The sequence below is a fragment of the Saimiri boliviensis genome, chromosome 17 (genome assembly GCF_048565385.1).
Source record: "Saimiri boliviensis isolate mSaiBol1 chromosome 17, mSaiBol1.pri, whole genome shotgun sequence".
Classification (NCBI taxonomy): domain Eukaryota; kingdom Metazoa; phylum Chordata; class Mammalia; order Primates; family Cebidae; genus Saimiri; species Saimiri boliviensis.
Window position 1 is genome coordinate 3041766 of NC_133465.1, and position 27315 is coordinate 3069080.

The 27315-nt window shown below is 49.8% G+C and overlaps 2 protein-coding genes across 3 annotated transcripts in view; both read right to left on the minus strand.

The window, feature by feature from the left end:
• ZNHIT3 (zinc finger HIT-type containing 3) overlaps positions 1-21314 on the minus strand; it is a 35909-nt gene extending 14595 nt beyond the window's left edge. For both annotated transcript variants that reach the window (XM_010339694.3, XM_074388067.1), the window contains exon 1: positions 20970-21314. The gene's annotated coding sequence lies outside the window, so the exon portion shown is untranslated. The remainder of the gene's footprint in view (positions 1-20969) is intronic.
• Positions 1009-26393, minus strand: LOC104651571 (uncharacterized). The gene is made up of 5 exons (XM_074389097.1): positions 26162-26393; positions 23564-23664; positions 21311-21783; positions 15956-16022; positions 1009-13467 (listed from the first exon to the last, which is right to left on the minus strand). The coding sequence occupies exons 1-5, from the start codon at positions 26391-26393 to the stop codon at positions 13360-13362; spliced, it is 981 nt and encodes a 326-aa protein (XP_074245198.1). The 3' UTR covers positions 1009-13359.
• Positions 26394-27315: the final 922 nt, after the last annotated feature.

A 27315-nucleotide genomic window follows, 5' to 3' on the forward strand; every position in this document is an offset into this window, starting at 1 on the left:
TCAGCCTCCCTAGTAGCTGGGATTACAGGCACGCGCCACCATGCCCAGCTGATTTTTGTATTTTTAGTAGAGACGGGGTTTCACCATGTTGACCAGGATGGTCTCAATCTCTTGACCTCGTGATCGACCCGTCTCAGCCTCCCAAAGTGCTGGGATTATAGGCGTGAGCCACCGTGCCCAGCCTTCTGTCTCTACTAAAAATACAAAAATTAGCTGGGCATGATGGTGGGTACCTTAATCCCAGAATCCGGAGGCTGAGACGGGAGAATCACTTGAACCAGGAGGCAAAGGTCACGCTATTGCACTCCAGCTTGGGTGACAGAACAAGATTCCATCTAAATAATGAGAAGGAGGGGGAGGGGGGAGGGGAAGGGGGAGGAGGAGGGGGGGAGGAGGGGGAGGAGGGAGAGGAGGAGGGGGAGGAGGGGGAGGAGGAGGGGGAGGAGGAGGGGGAAGAGGAGGGGGAAGAGGAGGGGGAGGGTTTCACTATGTTTCCCAGGCTAGATTCAAACTCCTGGGCTCAAGTTGTCTTCAGGCCTCAGCCTTCAGAGTAGCTAGGCTACAGGCATGGACAACATGGTACTGATATATGAATAGATATAACATAACGGGACAGACTGGAGTCTAGAAGTAGAGACACACCAGCATGGTCAATTGTTTTCAACAAGGTAATTCAATAGTCACTTCAACAAAAAATGACTGAAAAATTGACTGGGCCGGGTGCGGTGGCTCAACCCTGTAATCCCAGCACTTTGGGAGGCCGAGACGGGTGGATCACAAGGTCAAGAGATCGAGACCAACCTTGGTCAACAAGGTGAAACCCCGTCTCTACTAAAAATACAAAAAAATTATCTGGGCATGGTGGTGCGTGCCTGTAATCCCAGCTACTCAGGAGGCTGAGGCAGGAGAATTGCCTGAACCCAGGAGGCGGAGGTTGCGGTGAGCCGAGATCGCACCATTGCACTCCAGCCTGGGTAACAAGAGCGAAACTCCGTCTCAAAAAAAAAAAAAAAAAAGAAAAATTGACTGAAAAATTGGACTTCATAGCCAGGCACGGTGGTGCACATCTACAGTCCCAGATACTTGGGAGGCTGAGGCAGGAGGATGGCTTGATCCCAGGAGTTTAAGTTTACAATGAACTATAGCTGCACCACTCACTCCAGCTTGGGCAACAGAGCAAGACCCAATCCCTAAAAAAAAAGAAAAGAAAAAGAAAAAGAAAAGAACTTCCATATGCAAATAATAACTTGAAATGGCTCATAGACCTAAATATAAAAACTAAAACTATAAAATTTCTAGAACAAAATGAGAGAACATCTTTGCGACCTTGAGTCAGGCAAATATCTCTTAGGTTAGACGTAAAACTCACAAATCATTAAAAAAATAATAATAACTAGTAAGTTGAACTTTATCTAAAAAAAAAAAACAAACCCAAACACCAAACTCCTGTTCTCCAAAGACACTGTTAAGAAAAGGAAAAAAGTGTGGTGGCTCATGCCTGTAATCTCAGCACTTTGGGAGGTCGAGGCAGGCAGATCACAAGGTCAGGAGTTTGAGACCAGCCTAACCAATATGGTGAAACCTCATCTTTACTAAAAATACAATATTAGCCGGGTATAGTGGTGGGTGCCTGTAATACCAGCTATTTGGGAGGCTGAGGCAGAAGAATTGCTTAAACCTGGGAGGTGGAGATTGCAGTGAGCCGAGATTGCATCACTGCACTCCAGCCTGGATGACAGAGCAAGACTCCATCTCAGAAAAAAAAAGAAATGGAAAAAAGCCACAGACAAGAAAAAATGTGTGCAAAAGACGTATTAGATAAGTAACTTTTACAACGAAAGAATATATACAGATGGCAAATAAACACATCAATAGATACTTAGCATAAACAGCCATTAGAGAAATGCAAGTTAAACACACAATACAGCACCACCGCACATCTACTAGAATGACGAATAGTAAAAAGACCGACAATACCAAGTGCTGACAAACGGGCAGACCAACTGGATATGTCATAGATTGCTGCTGGGAATGCAAAATGATTCAACCACTTTGGAGACAGCTTGCTTTTTTTTAAATAAAGTTAAAATGTACTTATTATCCAACCCGGCAAACGCTGTCCTAGATTTTTAGCTAAGAGAAATGAAAATGTATATTCATACAAAGTCTTCTCTGCAAAAGATTATATCAGCTTTAGTTATAATCGCAAAAAAAAAAAAAGAAAGAAAAGAAAAAGAAATAACCCATTTGTCCATCAACTGATAAGTAGATAAACATTTTACGGCAGATTTATAGAATGGAATACCTCTTAGCAACCTAAAGAAACAAACTACTGATATAAGCAAAATCATGGATTAATCCAAAGCTTTATGCTAAGTGAAAGAAGCTACCCACTAAAGACTACATATTGTCTAATATTTACATGAAGGTGTAGCAAAGGCAAAACTATGGTTACAGAGGCCAGGGGAGATGGGAGGGGTTGATGGCCAAGTGGTATGAGGAAATTTTTCAGGGTGCTGGAAACGTTCTATATCATGGCTTCAAGGCTGGATCAAGGTCAACTGATGTCCTAAATACAGCCCAACAATGGTACCCCCTTGGCTCTTTCACTGTCTAAAATAAAGACCTTAGGGGTCCCTCACACAAAGCATCTGGTAAGTTAACTTTAGCCAGATCAGCTGGGTATGGTGGCTCATGCCTGTAATCCCAGCACTTTGGGAAGCCGAGGCGGGTGGATCACGAGGTCAAGAGATCGAGACTATCCTGTTCAACAAGGTGAAACCCCGTCTCTACTAAAAATACAAAAATTGGGCCAGTTGCGGTGGCTCACGCCTGTAATCCCAGCACTTTGGGAGGCCGAAGCGGGTGGATCACGAGGTCAAGAGATCGAGACCATCCTGATCAACGTGGTGAAACCCCGTCTCTACGAAAAATACAAAAAAAAAAAAAAAAACTCTGGGCGTGGTGGCGCGTGCCTGTAATCCCAGCTACTCAGGAGGCTGAGGCAGGAGAATTGCCTGAACCCAGGAGGCGGAGGTTGCGGTGAGCCGAGATCGCGCCATTGCACTCCAGCCTGGGTAACAAGAGCGAAACTCCGTCTCAAAAAAAAAAAAAAAAAAAAAAAAAAAAACTTGTTTCTTCTCACCCAGAGACCATCAAAGTCCAAACGGTCAGGCAAGCAGAGCCCTGGATGACGGCTCCCTTTTGCTGGGGACCCTTAGGTAGACCTCTGGGAGGAATCTGACTGCCATTCTCCCCAAAACAACACCCCCTGTCAACAGGAAGCAGCTAAGATCGGTCATTGTCTGTACCCTAATAGCAGTTAGATGTCCCTCTTCAGAGAGAGGAAATGATAGCTATAGGAGGCAGAGAAATTCTACGCAGACAGTGGCAAGTCCCTGGTGAAGCCCTGACCCAGACTCCAGCCAAAAAGCCTAAGACCCAAAGTGAGAACTTCTATTCCTGTTTTCTCACTCAAATGTTGCCTTTTCCTAAACTACACATTGCCTTGCCCCACCTTATCCTGTGCCTATAAAGGACCCCAGACTCAGCCCTCAGAAATGAGAAGGAGCTGGACATCAGGTACCAGGGCTGAATGTCTAAGAGAAATGGCTTGACAGCATAACTTTGGGGAAGAATCGGCTGGAGATGGCCGAACTTCAGGGGAAGATCACCTATACCCCCTGTCCCCTTTTCAGCTCCCATTCCCACTGAGAGCCACTCAGGGCCACTTTAATCGGCAGTAAAATCCTCGCACTTACCATCCTTCAATTCATTCATGCAACTTCATTTTTCCTGGATGCTGGACAAGCGCCTGGGAGCCACAAGTGCAGATACAAAAGGCTGTTACACGGGCCCTTTACCCTCACTGGCGGAAGGCAGCAGCCTCATGTGAAAAGGCAGAGGATCCACCGAGCTGTTAATACTTAAGCCATCAATGGACAGAAGAGCTAAAAGTGCACTGTAACACACCCTCTGGGGCTTCAGGGGCTGCAGACACCCTCCCACCTAGACACTGCCATGGGGCCCATGCAGGGTTTGCTCCTGCTGGCATTCAAAACCACTCATTTCACCTCCTGCACCCACTCGCCTGTGTGCCCTCTCCTGAAAGGAGTGGTCTGAGTGAGTGAAGTTCGCTCCCGCCAGCGCCCAAGCAGCCAGCCGGTTCCCACACTGTGTACTCCATCCCCTGCCTCATTCACTCAGGCACTTCCTCCCACAAGTTGAGAGCTGCAGGCTGAGTAAACAAAGCACTCTTGTTGCAAGTACCGAGGAGGAGTGAAGGAAATATCCTGCCTCGCTAGAACCATCTGTCCACCTTTGGAGTTTACATATCCACTCTCCCCTCCACCCTTCTCATGCTCCCTACTCCCTGCATGTGTAACACAGCCTTAGCGTTAGACCCGAGTTCACAGTCTGCCTCTGACACTTTCTAGCTGTGGAGCTTTGACATATTTCTTTATTCCCTGAAGCCTTTGTTTCCTCATTGGTAAGTGGAATTAATACCACTGTCATAGTCTTTTTTTGTAAGATTGTTATCTAAAAACTTTACGGGGAAATTATACAATAATTTTAAAACTTTAAAGAGTACCTAAGGCTGAGCATGGTGGCTCATGCCTGTAATCCCAGCACTTTGGGAGGCCGAAGCAGGCAGATCACTAAGGCAAGAGATTGAGACCATTGTGGACAATATGGTGAAACCCTGTCTCTACTAAAAATGCAAAAATTAGCTGGGTGTGGTGGCACACACCTGTAGTCCCATCTGCTCAGGAGGCTGAGGCAGGAGAATTGCTTGAACCTGGGAGGCAGAGGTTGCAGTGAGCCAAGGTTGCGCATTGCACTCCAGCCTGGTGACAGAGCAAGACTCCATCTAAAAAAAAAAGTACATACATAATGGAATGCTAGTCCTATGTACTGAAAATGCCAATTATCTTGTAATTCATTTCAACAGTCGAAAAGATTCTAGTCCAGGTACAGTGGCTCATGCCTATAATCCTAGAACTTTGGGAGGCCAAAGTGGGAGGATCACTTGAGCCCAGGAGTTGGAGACCAGCCTGGGCAACATGGCAAAACTCCACCTTTACAAAAAATATATAAAAATTAGCCAGTGTGGTGGCATGAACCTGTAATCCCAGCTACTTAGGAGGCTGAGGTGGGAGGATTGCTTGAGCCTGGGAGGCAGGGGAGGATCACTTTCAGTGAGCTATGATTGTGCCACTGCACTCCAGCCTGGGTGTCAGAGTGAAACCCTGTTTCAAAAACAAACAAACGAAAAAAAAGAAAGAAATTCTAATTTAAATGCCCCCATAAAGTCTTTAGCTAGAATAGATCACCATTGAATGGGCCTCTATTTTCCAAGCAGGATTTGATTAAATCTGGTCACACTTTAGGCCTCAAATTCAGAGATGATACAGGCAAACCTCAGTGGAGACATCCCATAATGGAAGTGGACAGAGGCCCGGGAAGAATGACCTGTCTCTGCAGTTGCCATCAGAGTTGCTATAAAGGTTTGGAATATATTATGTTGTTTCATAAAAGTTAAGTTCTACGGTCAGCACTGAAAGTCAAAAACTACACTGTGGTTTTTTGTTTTGTTGTTTCTTTGAAACAGAGTCTCTATCAGCCAGACTAGGCTCACTGCAGCCTCCACCCTCTGGGCTCAAGCCATCTTTCTACCCCAGCCTCCCCAGTAGCTGGGACTACAGGAGTACACCACCATGCCCAGCTAATTTTTTATATTTTTTGTATAGATGGGATTTCACCATGTTGCCCAAGCTGGTCTCCAACTCTTGGGCTCAAGTGATCTGCCTGCCTCAGCCTCCCAAAGTGTGGGATTACAGGCATGAGCCACCATGCCCAGCCAGAAAGTATGTTTTAAACCAACCCTCAAAAAACCCATAGTTTGGAGAAATACCTACAGAAACTAAGATTGACGGGAGACCCAGCAGGGTCTCACCTCCCATCTCAGACTCAGGCTCATAGGCTCAGTGGGGGCAGAAAGAGGGCTGATTTGCCTGCATCTTTTGAAATTCTGCCTGTCTCTGCCTCTGTCTCCCTCCCTCCCGTCCTTTCTCTATTTCTTTCACCTGAGTTTCAGAGCCCTTGGTTGAATTTGTCCACAACTTCCTGCAGCTCTAGCTGAGAGCACAGAAACATCGCTGAGGACCACAGCCCCTTGCTTCCCTGAGCCCCATTCCCTATGTTGGGAGTGCTGTTTTGGTGCCTGTGGTGGTCCTCTTCATCATCCACTCTGCTTCCCGACTCACCACATATGGTCACCACCTCCTGGGTCATGTCACAGGGTACTAGGACTGGAGTGACTTCACCAGGTTAACAGGCATGGCTGCTGCCCTAGTAACAGAATGTCCTGGAAGAGAGGTCGAACCATCATGACATCCTTGGGGCCGGGGGACAGGAGCCAAAAGCCCCTAGTACACAGTCGTGTGCACTGGCTCCCACATCCCCTTGCCCAACTTCTAGGACCTGGCTCTGGTCCCCTGCCTACTCCACAGGCCTCTCCTGACAATCTGCCTCTAACCATTTTCCGGCCTTCCTTTTTGGAAGGGGGAAGGCCAGAGGTGGCCCCTGGTTTTGTTGAGAAGCTCAGGGATCTGGCTCTTTCAAGGAGTATTGGAATCCCTCCTTGTCGCTGTGCCCTAGCCTGTCTTGCAGCCACCATTGCACGGGTCTCCTTGGGCAGGACTCAAGTAGAGCTGGCTGGGTAGTGGGGTGACTCCTTCCGACCTAGAATCGCAAGCTGCCCAGTCAGGACCTAAGAGGATAGCCAGGCCCAGCCCCCTCACTCTTCCTATGTGAGGGTTTGAGGTAGATGACACCTCCCAGTCCTGAGAAGGTTCTGAGTCTCCCTACCTACCCTCCGGCAGCTCGCAGGGCTGACTCCTGGAGAGGGAGGCTCTGACCACCTTAGCTGCCCAGTGCCTCTCTGGAAACAGAGGCTGCCAAAGACACGGGTCTGTTGCCCGCGGAAGGGAAGGAAAGGAAGAAAGGGCGGCTGAAGCAGTAGCCAGGAAGCACCTGTACGGAGCCGGGTTGCTCTCGCCCTTGTTTGCATCAGCGGCGCCGCAGGTCCCTGCGCGGCCCTGGCTAACTCTAATCGGCCCCACCGCCAGGTCACCCGGCCTCGCCAGGACGGGCCTCACTTAGCGCAGGTGCCCAGGCCATCCTCACTGCGGAAAGAAGGCGAGGCTCATCTGATAGTAATGGAGCTGCGCGGGGGAGCGGGTCGCGGGGAGCAGGCTGGTTTTCGGTGGGAAGCGGTGGGGCTCTCCACGTTCTAGGGTGGGGAGGGGAGCGGAGGCTGAGCAGGGCGCAGACCCGGGGCCTGCCACGTGGCCTCTGCGTCAAGAGTAGCGCCCAAGATGAGAGGCCTGGAGCCAGGGAGACCCAGCCCAGGAGATTTTGAATTCTAGCCCTGGGTGTGAACTGGTCCAAGGTGAGTGCCCCAGGCGGGGTGCCACCAGCCTTGGCGGGTTCTGGACGTTACGTCTAGACTCCACCACGCTTTACTGCAAGCCCAGCGCCTCATCCCGACCCCAAAGGGCATCCCACCCTGTTCAGGGTTCTCAGGCCTCGCGCCGTTGCCCGCCTAAGGCAGTAAATTGCCTGTCTCTAAAGGCCGACGGCCACTTTGTTCCTTCCCCACCCGCCTGAACCTCAGGCTCAGGGCCCACTCGGACAATCCCGCCGCGTCCTCTCGGTGAGAAATGCTGGCCTTGTGGGTGAGCGCACTTCCCATAGCCAGGGTGCCACCCGCCTGCCCGAGGGCGCTATCCAGACAGCGGTGCTGAAGTGCTCCCGGCCCTGACTCAGACAACTCATGTACACACCCGTCCTCCACGTGCAGCCGCCGCTCCCCAGCTGCCTGCTCCAGGCCGCGCCCACACCGGCTAATCACTCATCTGGATGCTCGCAAAGCTGACTCAAACTGGAATCGCCGAGGAAGTTCGAGATTCCAGAGGCCCAGAGAGTGCCAATGTTTGTCCCGGGCCAGGAAGCTGGGAGAGTGTGGAGCTCCACTCCCCCGCTACATCCCGGATTCCGCAGACACCTGCTCACTCTGGACAGCTCCACTGCCTGCTCCAGACCCGTCTCCTTCTGTGAGCCCAGGGGAGGCTCCACTCAGTCTCCAAGAAGGCATTCTTCCCACTGGCATCCAAGCACAGCAGACCCTGCTACCTATTGGGGGTCGGGGGTGACCACAGGCAGAGAGACAATCCCTGCAATTGGTCCCACACGTGGCCAGCAGTGAAGATGCCTCTCATTCTTCTTTATGAATGCCCCCTACAGCTTCCATGAATGCCCATAACCCTTCCTCCCTCCACTCTCAATGCCCAAGCAGGCAAGGAAGACCAGGTGTCCCCAGTGAAGGGCCCTACAGTGACAGGTCTAGAATCTTGCCCTTGAAGGAGTAAATGATATCCCTTGAGTTAAGCATGATTATGACGGCAGTGATATTGGGCCAGGCACTAGTCCAGCAAAGCGAGGCCAGCAGGACACCAGAAGGAGCAGCCAGATGGCAGTGCTGGTGCCCAGAACCATGCCCTGGCTCACTCCAGGCCCCCACGGGTGACTCCTTAGAGTCTGCCAAGGATCAGTGCAGGCCAGGAGAGAGATGAGGTAATAGTCAAGGCAAAGGGTTTTGAGAGGATGTTCCAGGGGAGCAGAAGCAGCAGCCAGCACTCATTTGGTGGCTGCAAATGTCATGTCCTGGTCTCTGGTCTTGGCAAATGTATTCAAGGACTCAGGTCTGACACCAACTGCTAGGCAGCTCCAATCTGACAAGTGGAGAGCATTCTGGCTAGACCCTGTCAGCAGGGCCCCAGGGGACCAGGCACTGTGTCAGGGCTGAGTTCATACCATGGCGAAGAGTGGGTGGTGGCCTCAGGGTTGTTGAGCTGTCCCAGAATCAGGATTCTTCTTTCTCTCCTTCCTTCCTTCCCTCCCTCCCTCTCTCCTTTCTTCCTTCCTTCCTTCTTCTTATTCTCCTTCCTCCTTCCTCCTTCTCCTTCTTCTTCCTTTCTCTCTCTCTCTCTCTCTGACAGGCTGGAGTGCAGTGCTATGATCTCAGCTCATTGCAGCCTCCACTCCCCAGGTTCAAGCAATTCTCCTGCTTCAGCCTCCCGTGTAGCTGGGATTACAGGCACCACGCCCAGCTAATTTTTGTATTTTTAGTAGAGATGGGGTTTCACCATATTGGCCAGGCTGGTCTCGAACTCCTGACCTCAGGTGATCCACCCGCCTCAACTTCCCAAAATGCTGGGATTACAGGCGTGAGCCACTGCACCCAGCCCAAAATCAGGATTCTTTTTTTTTTTTTTGAGACGGAGTTTCGCTCTTGTTACCCAGGCTGGAGTGCAATGGCGCGATCTCGGCTCACCGCAACCTCCGCCTCCTGGGTTCAAGCAATTCTCCTGCCTCAGCCTCCTGAGTAGCTGGGATTACAGGCACACGCCACCATGCCCAGCTAATTTTTTGTATTTTTTTTAGTAGAGACGGGGTTTCACCATGTTGACCAGGATGGTCTCGATCTCTCGACCTCGTGATCCACCCGCCTCGGCCTCCCAAAGTGCTGGGATTACAGGCTTGAGCCACCGCGCCCGGCTAGGATTCTTAAAATAATTATGCTGCATACTGAATCATGTTGCTTTTGACTCTTGTAGCTGGCCCCCTTCTTTATCTAGGGTGCCTGCTGCACCCTGGATGATGTCAGACAGATGGTGCTGCTAGGCCCCCTCCCTCATGGGCCTCACATTGTGGCCCCCATGGCAATAGATAAAAACAAGTGACCCTGAGAGACAGATAAGGTGGGTATTAGTGAACACATTAGGGGAGACAGAGGGGCAGAAGGCACAGGACAATCACTAAGGCTCCTAATGACCAACTTCTTCAAACTTCTCAGCAACATCCTCCTCCCTGTCCTCTGCTCTCTACGTCATCCATCAAGGAACTGATGCTAATGGGTTTCCCTTGTTCAGAGCCAGACTGCTGTGGTTATTATGATAGTTGACAAGCAGCAACTCGAGCCTCTTAACAAAGTAATCCCCCTGAAGGGACAGAAGAGGGCTTCTGTGGCCTAAGGACCAACATGTTACCCCTTGGCTGGCTTGACAGCCATGGCAAAGACATGAACAGCATCCAATGTGGAAAGGAGGCTGCTAGGCACACCCTGGGAGGGGCAGGAGCCTGGAGAAAGTGCAGATGTCCGGATTTGTCTGCCAGCCACACCTGCTGGGCCCTCAATTCGTCAGCCACAAAGTGTTGCTTCAGCTTCTCATTGCAGTTGCCAATCCACAGCTGTGACAGCAGTTGCTGGGGAAGAATGTGAATCCAAATGCATCCAGCAAGCCTGGTCAAATGGGAAAAATCCAGGGGGCCCTGGAAGTCGGTTTCCCTGAAGCCCAGGGTGGCAAGGCTCCCGCCAAATAGAATAATTCAGCATCAACATAAACCAGAAGAATTCCACCCCCTGGATGGCCTGTGATGAGGCTGAGAAACATCACACTGGGCAGCGCACAGAGCAATTACAACCCTCCATACACCACCCAGAGTGGTCCCTGTTTTCCCTTCTGCTCTCTCTGAGCCGAGAACAGACGCAAACGCCCACGGGAGGATGAGGGGCAGCCCTGGGGCACCAAGGCCTACTTTTGAGTCTGTATTTTCTGGTCCTGTGTCTCTTAGAAGCAGCCCCTTCTGCTGGAACTTCTGAGCACCTTGTAATGCCTCATCCCCAAACAGGAAGAGACAGTCAAAGATTGTTAACCTTTCTGAGGCTGGGTGTGGTGGCTCATGCCTATGATCTCAGCACTTTGGGAGGCCAAGGCAGGAGGATCACTTGGGGTCAAGAGTTGGAGACCAGCCTGATCAACACGGTAAAACTCAATCTCTACCAAAAATATAAAAATCAGCCAGGCATGGTGGTGCAAGCCTGTAATCCCAGCTACTCAGGAGGCTGAGGCACAAGAATCATTTGAACCCAGGAGGCAGAGGTTGCGGTAAACTGAGATTGTGCCACTGCACTCCAGCCTGGGTGACAGAGCAAGACTGTCTCAAAGAAACAAAAACAAAACCAATGTGATGGAAAGAAAGAACTATTCTAAGAAAAAGAAAGAGCTTTTTGAATGTAAACGGTTTAGCCAGGTGCACTAGCTCATACCTATAACCCCAGAGCTTCTGAAGGCTGAAGTAGGAAGATCTCTTGAGACGAGCCTGGGCCATAACTGAGACCACATCTCTTAAGAAAAAAAATTTAAAGAATTTAACTTGTTTAGTAAAAATTCGATAGGATTGGAGGATAAAGTTGAGAAAAATCTCCCAGGAAATTAGCAGGGGGTGGGGGAAGGAGATTTGGAGTAAAAGAAAAAAAGGAAGGAAGGGGGGAAGGGAGAGGGAAGGAAGGAGGGGGGAGGGGGACAAAATAGTTGATTAACTTCACATTAGCGGAAGTTCTAGGAAGATAAAACAACAGGGAGGAAATTATTAGAACTAATTTGTGGCCGGGCGCGGTGTCTCAAGTCTGTAATCCCAGCACTTTGGGAGGCCGAGGCGAGTGGATCACGAGGTCGAGAGATCGAGACCATCCTGGTCAACATAGTGAAACCCCGTCTCTACTAAAAATAGAAAAAACTAGCTGGGCATGGTGGCGCGTGCCTGTAATCCCAGCTACTCAGGAGGCTGAGGCAGGAGAATTGCCTGAACCCAGGAGGCGGAGGTTGCGGTGAGCCGAGATCGCGCCATTGCACTCCAGCCTGGGTAACAAGAGCGAAACTCTGCCTCAAAAAAAAAAAGAAAAAGAAAAATGCCTATGGGATAAACAGAAGATCCTAAAACTTCTGGGGGAAAAAAAAGAAGTCCACCCTGTAGGGACTAGAAATCATCACAGCAACACTGGAAGAATACAGAAGTAAACTTCAAACATTGGAGGGAAAATTATCTCCATACAGAAGTATATATCTAGTTAAAATATTGATCAAATGTAAGAGTAGAAAAAAATATATCATTTGATGTTCAAGGTCTGAAAACTTTTTACCGTCCATTTACTTCTACAAAGTCATTCCAAAGAATGTGCTTCACAAACAAATGAACTAAAATGAATAACCTTTGGGACTCAGAAAAACGGGAAGTCCTGGGGTAGAAGTGGAGGGCCTGGGGACCCCACAAATGAAGGGGTAGAAATATTCATGCATGACAATGTCATAGCAGGAACGAGAGGCAGCCAACCCGAACAGGAGCGGGAGGTCTGAGAGCTCCAGAAAGCCTGGGAGATGCACTGATCACTGCCCTGCCTCACCGTCCCACCTCAGATGCCTCGCCTGGGGCTGGCAAAAGGAAGGAGCTCAACTCATGCATCGATGACGGCAGGTCGAGTTCACGGGCACAAACCAGTTCATGATGAGAGTGAAGTGCCAGGGGATGAGTGAAGCCCAGGCAGCCAGTCTCCTCTGATTTGGGAGGCCAAGTGACAAGCTGTGCCAATGCCACCTGGCACATACTACATGCTCCTGCAGCAGCCCTGGTGCTGCCACCAGAAACCCACGCCACCCTGGGAGCCTCTGTCCTCCCCCCAGCCAGGCCTCGGCATTGCCCCTGCCTCCATGGGAACAGATATGAGAGGGATGCTGGTGAGCAGCACGCAGGCTACTCCAGAAAACGCTTCTCCGTAAGCTTTTCCTTGAAAACGACATAAACATGGGATGTGGTGCCCAGAAGACTTTTTTTTTTTTTTTTTTTTTGACATGGAGTCTCACTGTGTCGCCCAGGCTGGAGTGCGATCTCAGCTCACTGCAACCTCCACCTCCCGAATCCAAGCGATTCTCATGCCTCAGCCTCCTGAGTAGCTGGGATTACAGATGTGTGCCACCATGCCCTGCTTTTTTTTTTTTTTTTTTTTTTTTTTTTTTTGAGATAGAGTTTTACTTTTCTTGCCCCACGCTGGAGTGCAATGGCATGATCTCAGCTCGCTGCAACATTTGCCTTCCAGGTGCAAGCAATTCTCCTGCCTCAGCCTCCGGAGTAGCTGGGATTACAGGCATGCGCCACCATGCCCAGCTAATTTTGTATTTTTAGTAGAGACAGGGTTTCACCACATCAGTCAGGCTGGTCTAGAATGCCTGACCTCAAGTGATTCACCCACCTCAGCTTCCCAAAGTGCTGGGATTACAGGTGTGAGCTACTGCGCCCAGCAATTTTTGTATTTTTAGTAGCGACAGGGTTTCATCATGTTGGCCAGGCTGGTTTTGAACTCCTGACCTCAAGCGATCCGCCCATCTCTTGCTGGGATTACAGGCACAAGCCACTGTGCCTCGCCTAGAACACATCTGAAGCTCCTCACCTGGTTAGGAATCAAGGCTGCTCAATGGACTCTGTGTCCAAGTGACTTCTAACCTCCAGACAAGAGTGGGATACGTCATTCTTCCTGATGTACTTCTGAGCAGCAATGTTTCTGATACTCTATGATTTATGGAAAAAAAAAATCTCAGAAAGCACTAGTAACACAAAGAAGGGGGTGGTTATGGCACTTTCTAGCTGTACCCCATACTTGGGAGAACTATTGTTTCTGTTAACTCCACTGCTGGCTTTACCTCTGCTCTCTCAGTGGGATCAACTGCAGGGCAGATGTTTACTTTGAAGCGAAGCTGAGTTTTACTTGTCAGATTCAATGAGATGATGCTATATAAAGGCCCTGGTTCAGGGGCAGGCTGTGAGTAAGGGTTCAATAAATTACAACTATGATGAGTAGCTATGAATTATCAGCTATATTATGAGGACAGCAATGGCCCAGATATGAAAGAGCCCGGGGGAAATTGACAATCCTGAGTATTCCCCTGATCCCAGTATCTATGCCTATGCTAACTTTGGTGTGCTGGGCCTGGACCTCTGGCAGGTCAAGTCTGGCACCATCACAAAAATTAGCCAGGTGTGGTGGCACATGCCTGTAGTTCCAGCTACTCAGGAGGCTGAGGTGAGAGGATGGCTTGAATCCAGAAGGTCAAGGCTGCAGTGAGCTGAGATCGTGCTACTGCACTCCAGCCCGGCCAACAAAGAGAGAGGGAAGCAAGGAAGGAAGGGAAGAAGAGGTGACAGGAGGGGAGGGGAAGGGAAGGGAGAGAGAAGGGAGGGAGGGAGGGAAGGAGCTCAGAAAGGGCAGGGACTCTCACCTAAGTAGCCCTGCAAGGGGCGGGCAGGGCTGGGACTCGAACCTTGGTCTTCCCACCCCATTTCCAGTGCTCTTTTCATTCCCTCCCGCTGCCTTCCTCTCACTGGGAACACAGCCTCTACCTGACCTTGTCTTCTGCATCCTGTGATAGGCAGCTATGTGTTCTCACTTCTAAGTGGGAGCTAAACATTGAGTACACACAGACACAAAGAAGGGAATAACAGACAGGAGGGCCTACTTGAGGGTGGAAAGAGGGAGGAGGGTCAAGATAGAAAAAGCGGCAGGGCACTGTGGCTCACGCCTGTGAGGCCAAGGTGGGTGAATCACTTGAGGTCTGGAGTTTGAGATCAGCCTGGCCAATATGAAACCCATCTCTACTAAAAATTAAAAAATTAGGTAGATGTTGTGGTGCATGCCTGTAATCACAGCTACTCAGGAGGCTGAGGCAGGAGAATCACTTGAACCCAGGAGGCAGAGGTTGCAGTAAGCTGAGATCATGCCACTGCACTCCAGCCTGGGTGACAGAATGAGACTCGGTCTCAAAAAAAAGAAAAGAAAATCTACCTATCACGTACTATGCTTTTTACCGGACTGATGAAATAGTCTGTACATCAAACCTGCATAACGTACAAAATTTATCTATATAACAAACATGCACATGTACCCTGAACCTGAAATGAAAGTTTAAAACACTGAAAAAATTATATTCACAGAAGTGTGCAACCCTCACCATGTTATATTTATTTATTTTAATTTTTGTGGGTACATAGGAAGTATATTTATTGATGGGGTATATGAGATAGTTATGCATAATAATTACATCAGTGTTAATAGGGTATCTATCACCCCAAACATGTATCCTTTGTGTTTCAAACAATCCAATTATATTCTTTTACTCTTAAATCAACATTTATTTTTTACTATAGTCACTTTTTTGTGCTAGCAAATACTAAGTCTCAACTGTTCTGATTATTTTTTTGTACCCAAGAACCATCCTCCTCTCCCCACCCTGCTCTGCCACTTTCTTTCTCAGCCTTTGATAATCATCCTTCTACTCTTTATGTCCATGAGTTTACTTGTTTTAATTTTTAGCTCCGGCCGGGCGCGGTGGCTCAAGCCTGTAATCCCAGCACTTTGGGAGGCCGAGGCGGGTGGATCACGAGGTCGAGAGATCGAGACCATCCTGGTCAACATGGTGAAACCCCGTGTCTACTAAAAATACAAAACATTAGCTGGGCATGGTGGCGCGTGCCTGTAATCCCAGCTACTCAGGAGGCTGAGGCAGGAGAATTGCCTGAACCCAGGAGGCGGAGGTTGCGGTGAGCCGAGATCATGCCATTGCACTCCAGCCTGGGTAACAAGAGCGAAACTCCGTCTCAAAAAAAAAAAAAAAAAAAATTTTTAGCTCCACAGATAAGTGAGAACATGTGATGTTTGTCTTTCTGGCTTATTTCACTTAACATAATGACCTCCATTTCCATCTATGTTGCTTCAAATGACAGGATCTCATTCTTTGTTATGGCTGAATAGTACTCCATTGTGTATATTACCACATTTTCTCTAGTCATTGATTTGTTCATAGACACCGAGGTTGCTTCTAAATCTGGGCTATTGTGAATAGTGCTGCAATAAACACAGGAGTGCAGATATCTCCTAGATGTACTGATCTCCTTTCTTGTGGGTATATATCTAGCAGTGGGATGCCTTGATCATTTGGTAGCTCTATTTTTAGTCTTTTGAGGAACTTCCAAACTGTTCTCCCTAGTGATTGTATTAACTTACATTCCCACCAATGGTGTATGAGGGTTCCCTTTTCTCCACGTCCTCGCCAGCATGTGTTATTGCCTGTCTGTGAACAGAAGACATTTTAACTGGGGTGAGATGACATCTCATTATAGTTTTGATTTGCATTTCTCTGATGATTAATGATATTGAACACTTTTTTATAGGTCTGTTTGACTTTTTTTTTTTTTTTTTTTTGAGACGGAGTTTCGCTCTTGTTACCCAGGCTGGAGTGCAATGGCGCGATCTCGGCTCACCGCAACCTCCGCCTCCTGGGTTCAGGCAATTCTCCTGCCTCAGCCTCCTGAGTAGCTGGGATTATAGGCACGCGCCACCATGCCCAGCTAATTGTTTGTATTTTTAGTAGAGACGGGGTTTCACCATGTTGACCAGGTTGGTCTCGATCTCTCGACCTTGTGATCCACCCGCCTCGGCCTCCCAAAGTGCTGGGATTACAGGCTTGAGCCACCGCGCCCGGCCGACTTTTTTTTTTTTTTTTTTAAGACACGGTCTTGCTCTGTCACCCAGGCTGGAGTGCAGTGGCACAATCTTGGCTCACTGCGACCTCCACTGCCTGGGTTCAAGCAATTCTCTTGACTCAGACTCCAGAGTAGGTGGGGTTACAGGAGCCCACCACCAAACCTGGCTAATTTTTTTAAATTTATTTATTTGTTTATTTTTAGCAGAGACAGGGTTTCACTATGTTGGCCAGGCTGGTCTCAAACTTCAGACCTCAAGTGATCCACGCTCCTCAGCCTCCCAAAGTGCTGGGATTCTAGTCATGAGCCACGGCACCCGGCCCTGTTTGCCATTTGTATGTCGTCGTCTTTTTTTTTTTTCGGTGTAGAATGTGTATCTTCTTTTGAGAAATGTCTATTCAGATCTTTTGCCCATTTTTAAATCAGATTATTCAATTTTTTCCTATGGAGTTGTTTGAGCTCCTTATATAGTCTGGTTATTAATCCCTTGTCAGATGGGTTGTTTGCAAATATTTTCTCTCATTCTGTGGGTCTCTTCACTTTGTTGTTTCCTTTGCTGTGCAAAAGCTTTTGAACTTGATGTGGTCCACCAAGCGAATTTAGAACATTTCTGTCCATTTAGCAACATTTCACCCCAAGAAGAAAACCTACCCCTCTAAGTAATTACTTCCTAATCCTCCTCTCTCCCCCTCACCCTTGGTAGCCACTTGTCTGCTTTGTCTCTATATTTATTTCTTCTGCACATTTCATGTAAAATGCAATCTTTGTGACACATGTGGTCTAATTTCACTTCGCATAACATTTTCAAGTTTCATACACGTTACAGCATGTATCAATACTTGATCAGTTTTATGTGTTAATTTGACTGGGCCACAACTAAACAAATACTTGGTCTAACATTACTGAGTATTTCTGGGAGGGTGTTTTGGATGAGATTAAGTTAACCTTTTTTTTTTTTTTTACCCATTAACTGTTAGGCCTCCAAGTTCAGGCCTGGCCATTTTAGCCTTGGTGACCTGCATGTACACCTCTGGATGGTCTCCAGGAACCAGAAAGTCGAAAGCAACCACAAGCAACCAGGTGGCCATGGAAAGAAGTAAAGCAACTTGTTCCTACCTCAACTAATTGCCGAAACCTGCATCCATTATTCCTGTTCAGACGTGAAAAAATTCCCCCCGGACACTGGGTTTCTCAAGACCCCTATCCCTGTAACTACGTAATCTACTGCACCCTCCCCTCTGACTGTAATTGATACTCCCCACCCTTATGATCATGCCTGTTCGTAATAAATGACTCCTACTTTGTGATCATGCATCTCGTGACACCCCTCCTCTCCCCAAGATAGATTACCACCTTTAGCTGACCATTTGCCCCAACTATATAACCAATCCCCTCTCCTACCCGCTTTGTCTAACCCCTTTCTCGGACTTGGCCTGCTTGCACCCAAGCACAAAATAAACAGTTGCCCACACAAAGCCTGTCTGGTAGTCTCTTTATGCGAGTGACATGTGTGACATTAACCATCTCCCCTTCCCCACCCCTACCTGCCACTACCCTTCCCAGCCTTCAGTAATCATCCTTCTACTATCTCCATGAATTCCACTGTTTTAATTTTTAGCTCCCACAGAGAAGTGAGGACATGCAGTTTATCTTTCTGTGGTAAACCGAGTAACACAGACTGCCCTCCCTAATGTGAATGGGCCTCTTCCAATCAGTTGAGGATCTGAATAGAACAAAAGGTTGATGCTCACCCAAGTAAGAGAACATGCCCTGCAGGATGACCTTCAAACTGGTACACAGGCTCTTCTCGGTTCTATAATGGTCTGCTGGCATTTGGACTCAAAAAACGTTCTGTTGGAGAATCCATATTCTGGTTTTTCTTTTTTTTAAGACAGAATCTCATTCTATCCCCCAGGCTAGTGTGCAGTGGTGTGATCTTGGCTGCAATCTCTACCTCCCGGGTTCAAGCAATCCTCCTGCCTCAGCCTCCTGAGTAGCTGGGATTACAGGTGCCCACCACCAAGCCCAGCTAATTTTTGTAATTTTAGTAGAGACCTGGTTTTGCCATGTTGGCCAGGTTGGTCTTGAGCTCCTGACCTTAAGTGATCCACCCACCTGGGACTCCTAAAGTGCTGGGATTACCGTAAGCCACCACGCCCAGCCCTCCATGTTCTGTTTATCCACTCATCAGTTGATGAACATTTGAACTACATCCACTTTTTGGCTCTTATGAAAAGTGCCGCTATAAACATTCATGTACAAGTAGTGGTATGAACTTTTTTTTTTTTTTTTTTGAGACAGAGTCTCACTCCGTTGCCAAGCTGGAGTGCAATGGTGCCATCTCAACTCACTGCAACTTCCACCTCCGGGGTACATGTGATTGTCCTGCTTCAGCCTCCTGAGTACCTGGGATCACAGGTGCTTGCCACCATGCTCGGCTAATTTTTTATATTTTTAGTGGAGCTGGGGTTTCACCATGTTGGCCAGGGTGGTCTTGAACTCCTGACCTGAGGTGATACACCCTCCTTGGCCTCCCAAGGTGCTGGGATTACAGGTGTGAGCCACTGCACCTGGCCATGTTTTTGCTTTTCTTGGGTATATACATAGAAGTGGAATTGCTGGGTTACATGGTAGTTCCATGCTGATAAACTGCCAGGCTGTTTTCCGCAGTGGCCACACGATTTCACATTCCCAACAGCAGTGTATGAGGCTTCCGAAGTCTCCACATCCTCACTAACACTTATTATGTTCTCTCTTTCTTTGTTTTTCTTAATAGCCATGCTAATGGGTGTGACATAGTATCTCACTGTGGTTTTGATTCACATTCCCCTAATGATTAGTGATGTTGAACACTTTTTCATGCATTTATTAGCTCTTTGTTTATCTTCTTTAAAGAAATGTCACCAGGGCCGGGCGCGGTGGCTCACGCCTGTAATCCCAGCACTTTGGGAGGCTGATGCGGGTGGATCACAAGATCAAGAGATCGAGACCATCCTGGTCAACATGGTGAAACCCTGTCTCTACTAAAAATACAAAACATCGGGGCCGGGCGCGGTGGCACAAGCCTGTAATCCCAGCACTTTGGGAGGCCGAGGCGGGTGGATCACAAGGTCAAGAGATCGAGACCATCCTGGTCAACATGGTGAAACCCCGTCTCTACTAAAAATACAAAAAAGTAGCTGGGCATGGTGGCATATGCCTGTAATCCAAGCTACTCAGGAGGCTGAGGCAGGAGAATTGCCTGAACCCAGGAGGCGGAGGTTGCGGTGAGCCGAGATCGCGCCATTGCACTCCAGCCTGGGTAACAAGAGCAAAACTCCGTCTCAAAAAAAAAAAAAAAAAAGAAAAAGAAAAGAAAAGAAAAAATAGAAAATTCACTAGGCATGGTGGTGCGTGCATGCTTGTAAACCCAGCTACTCAGGAGGCTGAGGCAGGAGAATTGCTTAAACCCAGGAGGTGGAGGTTGCAGTGAACAGAGACCACGCCACTGTGCTCCAGCCTGGGCAACAGAGCAAGACTCCATCTCAAAAATAAATAAATTAAAAAATAAGCCAGGCGCGGTGGCTCACACCTGTAATCCCAGCACTTTGGGAGGCCGAGGCGGGTGGATCACGAGGTCGAGAGATTGAGACCATCCTGGCCAACATGGTGAAACCCCGTCTCTACTAAAAATACAAAAAATTAGGCCGGGCACGGTGGCTCAAGCTTGTAATCCCAGCACTTTGGGAGGCTGAGGCGGGTGGATCACGAGGTCGAGAGATCGAGACCATCCTGGTCAACATGGTGAAACCCCGTGTCTACTAAAAATACAAAACATTAGCTGGGCATGGTGGTGCGTGCCTGTAATCCCAGCTACTCAGGAGGCTGAGGCAGGAGAATTGCCTGAACCCAGGAGGCGGAGGTTGCGGTGAGCCAAGATCGCGCCATTGCACTCCAGCCTGGGTAACAAGAGCGAAACTCCGTCTCGAAAAAAAAAAAAAAAAAAAAAAAAAAAAAAAAAAAAATTAAAAAATTAAAAAATAAATAAAGATGTGTCTATTTAGATCCTTTGCTCATTTTAAAATTAGGTTATTTTTGGCCAGGCTCGGTGGCTCGTGCCTATAATCCTAGCACTTTGGGGGACTGAGGTGGGTGGATCATGAGGTCAAGAGACCAGACCATCCTGGCCAACATGGTGAAACCCTGTCTCTATTAAAAATACAAAGATTAGGCCGGGCGCGGTGGCTCAAGCCTGTAATCCCGGCACTTTGGGAGGCCGAGGCGGGTGGATCACGAAGTCGAGAGATCGAGACCATCCTGGTCAACATGGTGAAACCCCGTCTCTACTAAAAATACTAAAAATTAGCTGGGTGTGGTGGTGCGTGCCTGTAATCCCAGCTACTCGGGAGGCTGAGGCAGGAGAATTGCCTGAACCCAGGAGGCGGAGGTTGCGGTGAGCCGAGATCGCGCCATTGCACTCCAGCCTGGGTCACAAGAGCAAAACTCCGTCTCAAAAAAACAAAAAACAAAAAACAAAAAAAAATGGAGTTACCTACCTCAGCTTTGTTTCTCAAAGGCTTTAATCCAGGAGGAGCTGAAATTGTTTCTTGGCAGGAGGGGTTTCAGGTTTGCACTGCTCTAAAAGAGACGCTCTCAGAAACGAGGGACCTCCAATTTTGGCGTCATCGCCGCACGCACCCCCACCCAAGCCAGCACTGTGGCTGGAACACTGGTGCAGAGGGTAAGGGGTTTGGGTGGAGTGGGAACTCAGGTGCAGGAACGCTGGAGATCAGATCAACGCCCGCTACCAAAACACCCAACCCCTCCCCGCCGAGAGAGGGCAGCACTGAGGCCAGGAGCCGCTGCACGGGGTGCTGGGGACCCACCGAATTCTCACCGCTTGCGATGGACTTCTGAAAACGCGCAGGGGTTGAAAAGCGCCGCTTCACAACGGAGACTGAAGGGGTGGTCAAGACTCACGAGGAGTTTTAGCAACGGCCTGCACAGAGTCTGGGCGCCTGGGGAGGGCCTCGGAGGAACGGCCAGGTCGGGGAACGATTTCAAATGCGTCCTCGACAACGCGGAGTGAAGACTGTGGGAGTTCTTAGCCCCGGTCCCGCCTCCAGTGCTCCCCGGGGCGCACGGCGGCCCCGCGACGCGTTTGGGTTTCTTCGAGAGAGCCTCGCTCGCACCGGCGCCCGCGCAGCGGCAGCGCCCGGCACCCTCGGGCAGCTCGGCGCCGCGGGACTCCCTGCGCCAGGCACGCCCCCCGCGCCGGCCGTTTCCGCACTTCCCAAGCCCAAGCCAATCAGCGCTCGGCAGCGACCGGCAGGGATGACCAATCGATTTATCCTGCGTTGTACTCAAGACCTAGAAGTCGAGCATCGTACATTCGATCGAGGGAACGTCCGGGCCCCAACGCTAAATTGGGTGACCGTTCAGCGGTTGTCTCGGGGGTTGCAGGAAGATCCCGTTTCCTTGGCGTGGAAGGAGAGGTTGACCCCGAAGAGCTAAGATTCTAGAAGCACACGGCAGGGCGCGATAGCTCACGCCTGTAATTCCAGCACTTTGGGAGGCCAAGGCGGGAGGATTGCCAGAGATCAGGAGTTCGAGACCAGCCTGGTCAACATGGTATAACCCCCGTCTCTACTAAAAAAAAAAAAAAAAAATAGCTGGGTACGGTGGCGGGTGCCTGTAATCTCAGCTACTCTGGAAGCTGAGGCTGGAGAATCGCTTGAACCCGGTAGGCGGAGGTTGCAGTGAGTTCAGATTGCGCCACTGCACTCTAGCCTGGGGGCAACAAGAGTTAAACTATGTCTCAATAAATAAATAAATAAATAAATAAATAAATAAATATTCTAGAAGCACACTCTTTATCCCTGGCCCTCCTCCTCCTTCAGTGGGTAGGTTGGGACAAGTTATCTCTTTTCTCGGGGTCTGTGTTCTGCCTATAAAAGAAGGAATGAGACAAAACGGTCTCTACAGTCTGTTTATCCTGGCCCTGCAAATCCAGGATCGGTGCCATTGAATCTCAGCCTGATGTCACTGGTCTTGCCCTGCCTGGTGTTCTGAAGCTCTGTCGGCAGTAACATGCACTCCAGCCAGGATCTTCAGTCCAGGACATCATCACTGGGGAAACTGAGGCATAAGAAAAAGAAAAATGGGGATTGTTTATCCACAAATACATATGGTGCACTGCGTATCTGGCACTGCGCTGGTGCTGGGTCCCCTATGAGAAATAGGCATGGTCCTTGCCACCCCAGTTATGAGCTATGTCACTTCCACCAGACTCTCAGGTCACCAGCGGGGAGCTGTACTCTCATCAAGCTGCTCTCACCAGCAAACAGGATGGAGACAGACTTGTAGGCCTGCATGTTCCTGGGCTCCTCTTGAACGCCCAGCTCAGCCACTGGCTGTCATCTACCCACAGATCTGAAAGGAGTGAGTCCAGACAGGCTCCAGCAGTACCTCTTTTCTTGAGGAAGCCACCTTCTCCTGGCTGTCCAACCCTGAGAGGACCTTGCAAGTTTGGGGGAGTTCCTCTTGGCACTCTGGTTCATCCAGAATGCACCCAAACACCCTCTACACCCTCCCCCAGCCCCCACAGGCCCTCCAGCCTCATACCCTGCTGGGGTTCTTTTGCAGAGTTTTGCCTTGAGGTCATCAGAGAGGTCCTGCTCCATGAGGCTTTGAAGCACCACCAAGAAAAACCCCTGCAAGACCAGGAACATATCTGAGAGGCATCTGAAGTCAGATAGGCTGTATTGGAATCCTAACTTTTTCTGACAGTGTGGTCTAGGTAATTTAACTTCTACCAGCCCCGTGTGTGTCATGAACATCATCACAGCACGTACCTCACAGATTGCTGAAAGGATTAAATGAAATGATGCATATAAATTACTTGCAGCATGCCTGTCAGAGATGTACAGTAAATGGGCAAGAATTAGGAGCTACTGTTATTCTGCTATTGTGATCATATTCAGCAGGAAAGAGGCCTCCCAGGCTAGGCTCCAGTCCTTGATGAGAAGGTGCCCACTTTATGTCCTCTCCTGTTTCTCACCTTCTGCTTCTGCCTCCTGTGGTCCCAGCTGAGCAGCTGTACCTCAGCAACATCCAGTTTCCTGCCTCAGAACATGAAGCCCAGACATACAAGCTGAGGGAGGATGCCACACTCGAGGGGCAAGGGAAGAGCACACTTGGGGAGCCTGTGCTTCAGAGCTCTGGTCACATCCCCAAGGAGCACAGCAGGCCCTGCCAGATAAACAGACAAAATCAAGAGGGTTACAAGGTGGGACAAAGAAGGAAGACTGTTAAAAATCGAATCTGCTAGGCCAGGCCTGGTGGCTCACACCTGTAATCCCAGCACTTTGGGAGGTCTAGGCAGGCGGATCACTTGAAACCAGGAGTTCGAGACCAGCCTGGCCAACATGGTAAAACCCCATCTCTACTAAAAACACAAAAAATTAGCTGGGCATGGTGGCATAAGCTGTAGTCCCACCTACTCAGGAAGCTTAGGCCGCAGAATCACTTGAACCCGGGAGGTGGAGGTTGCAGTGAGCCAAGATCACACCACTGCACTCTAACCTGGTGACAGAGCAAAACTCTATATTTTATTTATTTGCTCATTTATTTTATTTATTTATTTTTTTCTGAGGCGGAGTTTCACTCTTGTTACCCAGGCTGGAGTGCAATGGCGCGATCTCGGATCACCGCAACCTCCGCCTCCTGGGTTCAGGCAATTCTCCTGCCTCAGCCTCCTGAGTAGCTGGGACTACAGGCACACGCCACCATGCCCAGCTAATGTTTTGTATTTTTAGTAGAGACGGGGTTTCACCATGTTGACCAGGATGGTCTCCATCTCTTGACCTCGTGATCCACCCGCCTCGGCCTCCCAAAGTGCTGGGATTACAGGCTTGAGCCACCGCGCCTGGCATTCATTTATTTAAGATGGGATTTCACCATATTGGTCAGGCTGGTCTCGAACTCCTGACCTCAGGTGATCCATCCACCTCAGCCTCCCAAAGTGCTGGGATTACAGGCCTGAGCCACCGTGCCCGGCTAAGACTGTATTTTAAAAAATGAGTCTGGGTGCGGTGGCTCACACCTGTAATCCCAGCACTTTGGGAGGCCGAGGCGGGTGGATCACAAAGTCAGGAGATCGAGACCATCCTGGCTAACACAATGAAACCCAATCTCTACTAAAAATACAAAACATTAGTCAGGCCTGGTGGCGCGTGCCTGTAGACCCAGCTACTCGGGAGGCTGAGGCAGGAGAATGGCTTGAACCTGGGAAGCGGAGGTTACAGTGAGCCGAGATTATGCCACTGCACTCCAGCCTGGTGACAGAGCAAGACTTCACCTCAAATAAAAAGAAAAGAAAAGAAAAGAAAAAACTGAATCTGCTGTGCCCAACCAAACCATCAGCTGTGGAGTCCTGCCCTGAATCATTTACTGCTTACCCTATGTCTGGGACCATCAGGGTGGACAGGTGGCAGCAGCTGTTTTCCAAGCCCTGCTGCTCCCAGGCCAGTGTGACATCTGCAATGACCAAATTTTAGCAGGCTGGACACCCTCATGTCACCGTAGCATTTATCCTTGGTCTACTTGCCACTTGTGCTCTGCCCAGTGGGGAGGAAGTGGCAAGGCCTTGGCTCTGGGTTCCACAGGTAGAGTTTTGCAGGGCAGTCCAGTGAACTCATTTTTTTTTTTTTGAGACGGAGTTTCACTCTTGTTGCCCAGGCTGGAGTGCAATGGCGCGATCTCGGCTCACCGCAACCTCCACCTCCTGGGTTCAGGCAGTTCTCCTGCCTCAGCCTCCTTAGTAGCTTGGGATTACAGGCATGCACCACCATGCCCAGCTAATTTTTTGTATTTTTAGTAGAGACGGGGTTTCACCTTGTTGACCAGGATGGTCTCGATCTCTTGACCTTGTGATCCACCCGCCTCGGCCTCCCAAAGTGCTGGGATTACAGGCTTGAGCCACTGTGCCCGGCTGTGAACTCATTCTTTACACAACCTACCCAGGCCTTCTTTCAGCCACCCCTCCTGCTGAGATTATATGTAATGTATTTTATATATGTGTATGTGTACATATACATATACACACATATATATATATAATATTGTATATAATTTTTTATAGAGACGGGATATTTCTCTGTCATCCAGGCTGGAGCACAGTGGCACGATCATAGCTCACTGCAGCCTCAAACTCCTGGGCTCAAGTGATTCTCCTGCCTCAGCTTCTCGAGTAGCTGAGACTACAGGCAGGAACCACCAGGCCTGGCCGTTTTTTTTTTTTTTTTTTTTTTTTTTTTGGAGCGATAAGGTCTCACCATCTTGCTCAGGCTGGTCTGGAACTTCTGGGCTCAAGCCATCCTCCTGCCTTGGCCTCTTAAAATATTGGGATTGCAGGCATGAGTCACAGTGCCTGGCCAAGAAACTATATTTTGAGCAGCTGCTGGCAGTGGGGACTAAGTTCTGGTCTGAGGAGGGCTTCCTGGGAGTTCAGGAGAGAAATGCCTGTCACTGTTTTGTGCAGTGAGTACAGCTCTTTCTGGTTACCCAGAGGACAAGGTGTGGCTCCCTCCACAGTGTAGGTCCCTGGCCCCAGGTCCCTGACCTGGGCTCTCCCCAGTCACCAGAAATTCCTCTCCTTCCTCCCCAGCAGGGCGTTTGGCTGGCTGAGGTCAAGACAGCAGCTATGCAGACCCTGACTTGTGGACATTCCTAAGTACCAAGGGCTCGCCTTGTGTCCCGCCAGTCTCCTCCAGAAGGCTGCTGTGGGTAGGCCAGATCAGAAATTCAGGAAGCTGAAACAGCCAAACAGCCAAAAGGTGGAACCCGGCCGGCTCCCGAGAACTGCCTGTGAAATGGGCCGGCTCTGAATAAGTGGAACAGTGGTGATAAGCCTTGAACGCCAGCTCAAGGGATGGGGCGTTATTTATAGACAAGTCCCTAAACCAGAGCCCCACCCACATTCCGAATGGATCAGGTGGTCCCACCTGGTCAAGGTCCCTGCGCCAGGTGTGCTCGCCCTCCCAGGTCCGTAATTGCCGACACCATCCCCACGAGTCTCCAGCCCGTCTACGCCCCTTCAGTCCGAGGCCGCTCTTGGACTGGGACTGGGGAGCCCAGGACTGATGCCGGAGGCACAGCGAACCGCGCGGCTGCAGGGAAGCCCTCTGTCCTGCAGGTGACGGGCTCCCGCGAGGCAGCAGGTGCCGAGGACGAGCAGCAGATCCCCTGGGCTGTGCGATGTGGAGGGGTCGGCTGCCATCTGAGAGCCTTCGTGGATGACAGCTGATGCTCGGGCCCACCTTCCTCGGCTGCTGAAAGGCTCTGAAACAACCGCGTGTAAAACGCCCTGGAATCTTAATTTCACTTAATTACTACGGGTTTCCTGTAAACGCTCCACGGTGTCATTGCTGCCATAGCGCTTCGCAGCGGGACCGCTCTGCCCCGCTGCCCTGGAACAGTCCGTCTGTACCCCATTGCCCCTCGGGATGTTGTTATGTTGCCTTTTTTTTTTTAACCCACCCAGAAGTCATATGTTGCCTTTTAACCTGGGGCGGGAGGTTGCAGTTGAGGCTGCAAGTCTGGGCCGGCTGCGCCCTGAGGGTCGGTTGCAACTAGCAGGCGCGACAGTGTCTACACCGGAATTCCAAGGAGGCTCCAGGCGCGTGACCAAGGTTCGATCTCCTGACCGTGAATCGCCAGCCTTCCCCCGTAGCTCCCTCCCCCTCATCTCTGACTCAAAGCTCGGCACGATCCCCCGAGCGCAGGCCCACGCTCCGCACAGCCTGTGGGCGGTGAGGTCCTGGCCCCGAAGCTTGGCCCCGTTGGGACTGTCCCTCCGCCTCTATTCCAGTGTAAAGACCGCGGAAGTAGTCTGGGGTCTGG

Bases quoted from the DNA above. Each gene is read 5' to 3' on its own strand.
- LOC104651571 (XM_074389097.1), bottom strand. From the start codon at position 26,393: ATGTGGGTGGGGCTCTGGTTTAGGGACTTGTCTATAAATAACGCCCCA. The intron at 21,784-23,563 runs GTATGTCTGGGC...CTCGACTTCTAG, and splicing joins GTGGCATCCTCCCTCAGCTT to GTCTTGAGTACAACGCAGGA. The intron at 16,023-21,310 runs GTGAGAATTCGG...TTCTGTTCACAG, and splicing joins TCAGAAGTCCATCGCAAGCG to ACAGGCAATAACACATGCTG.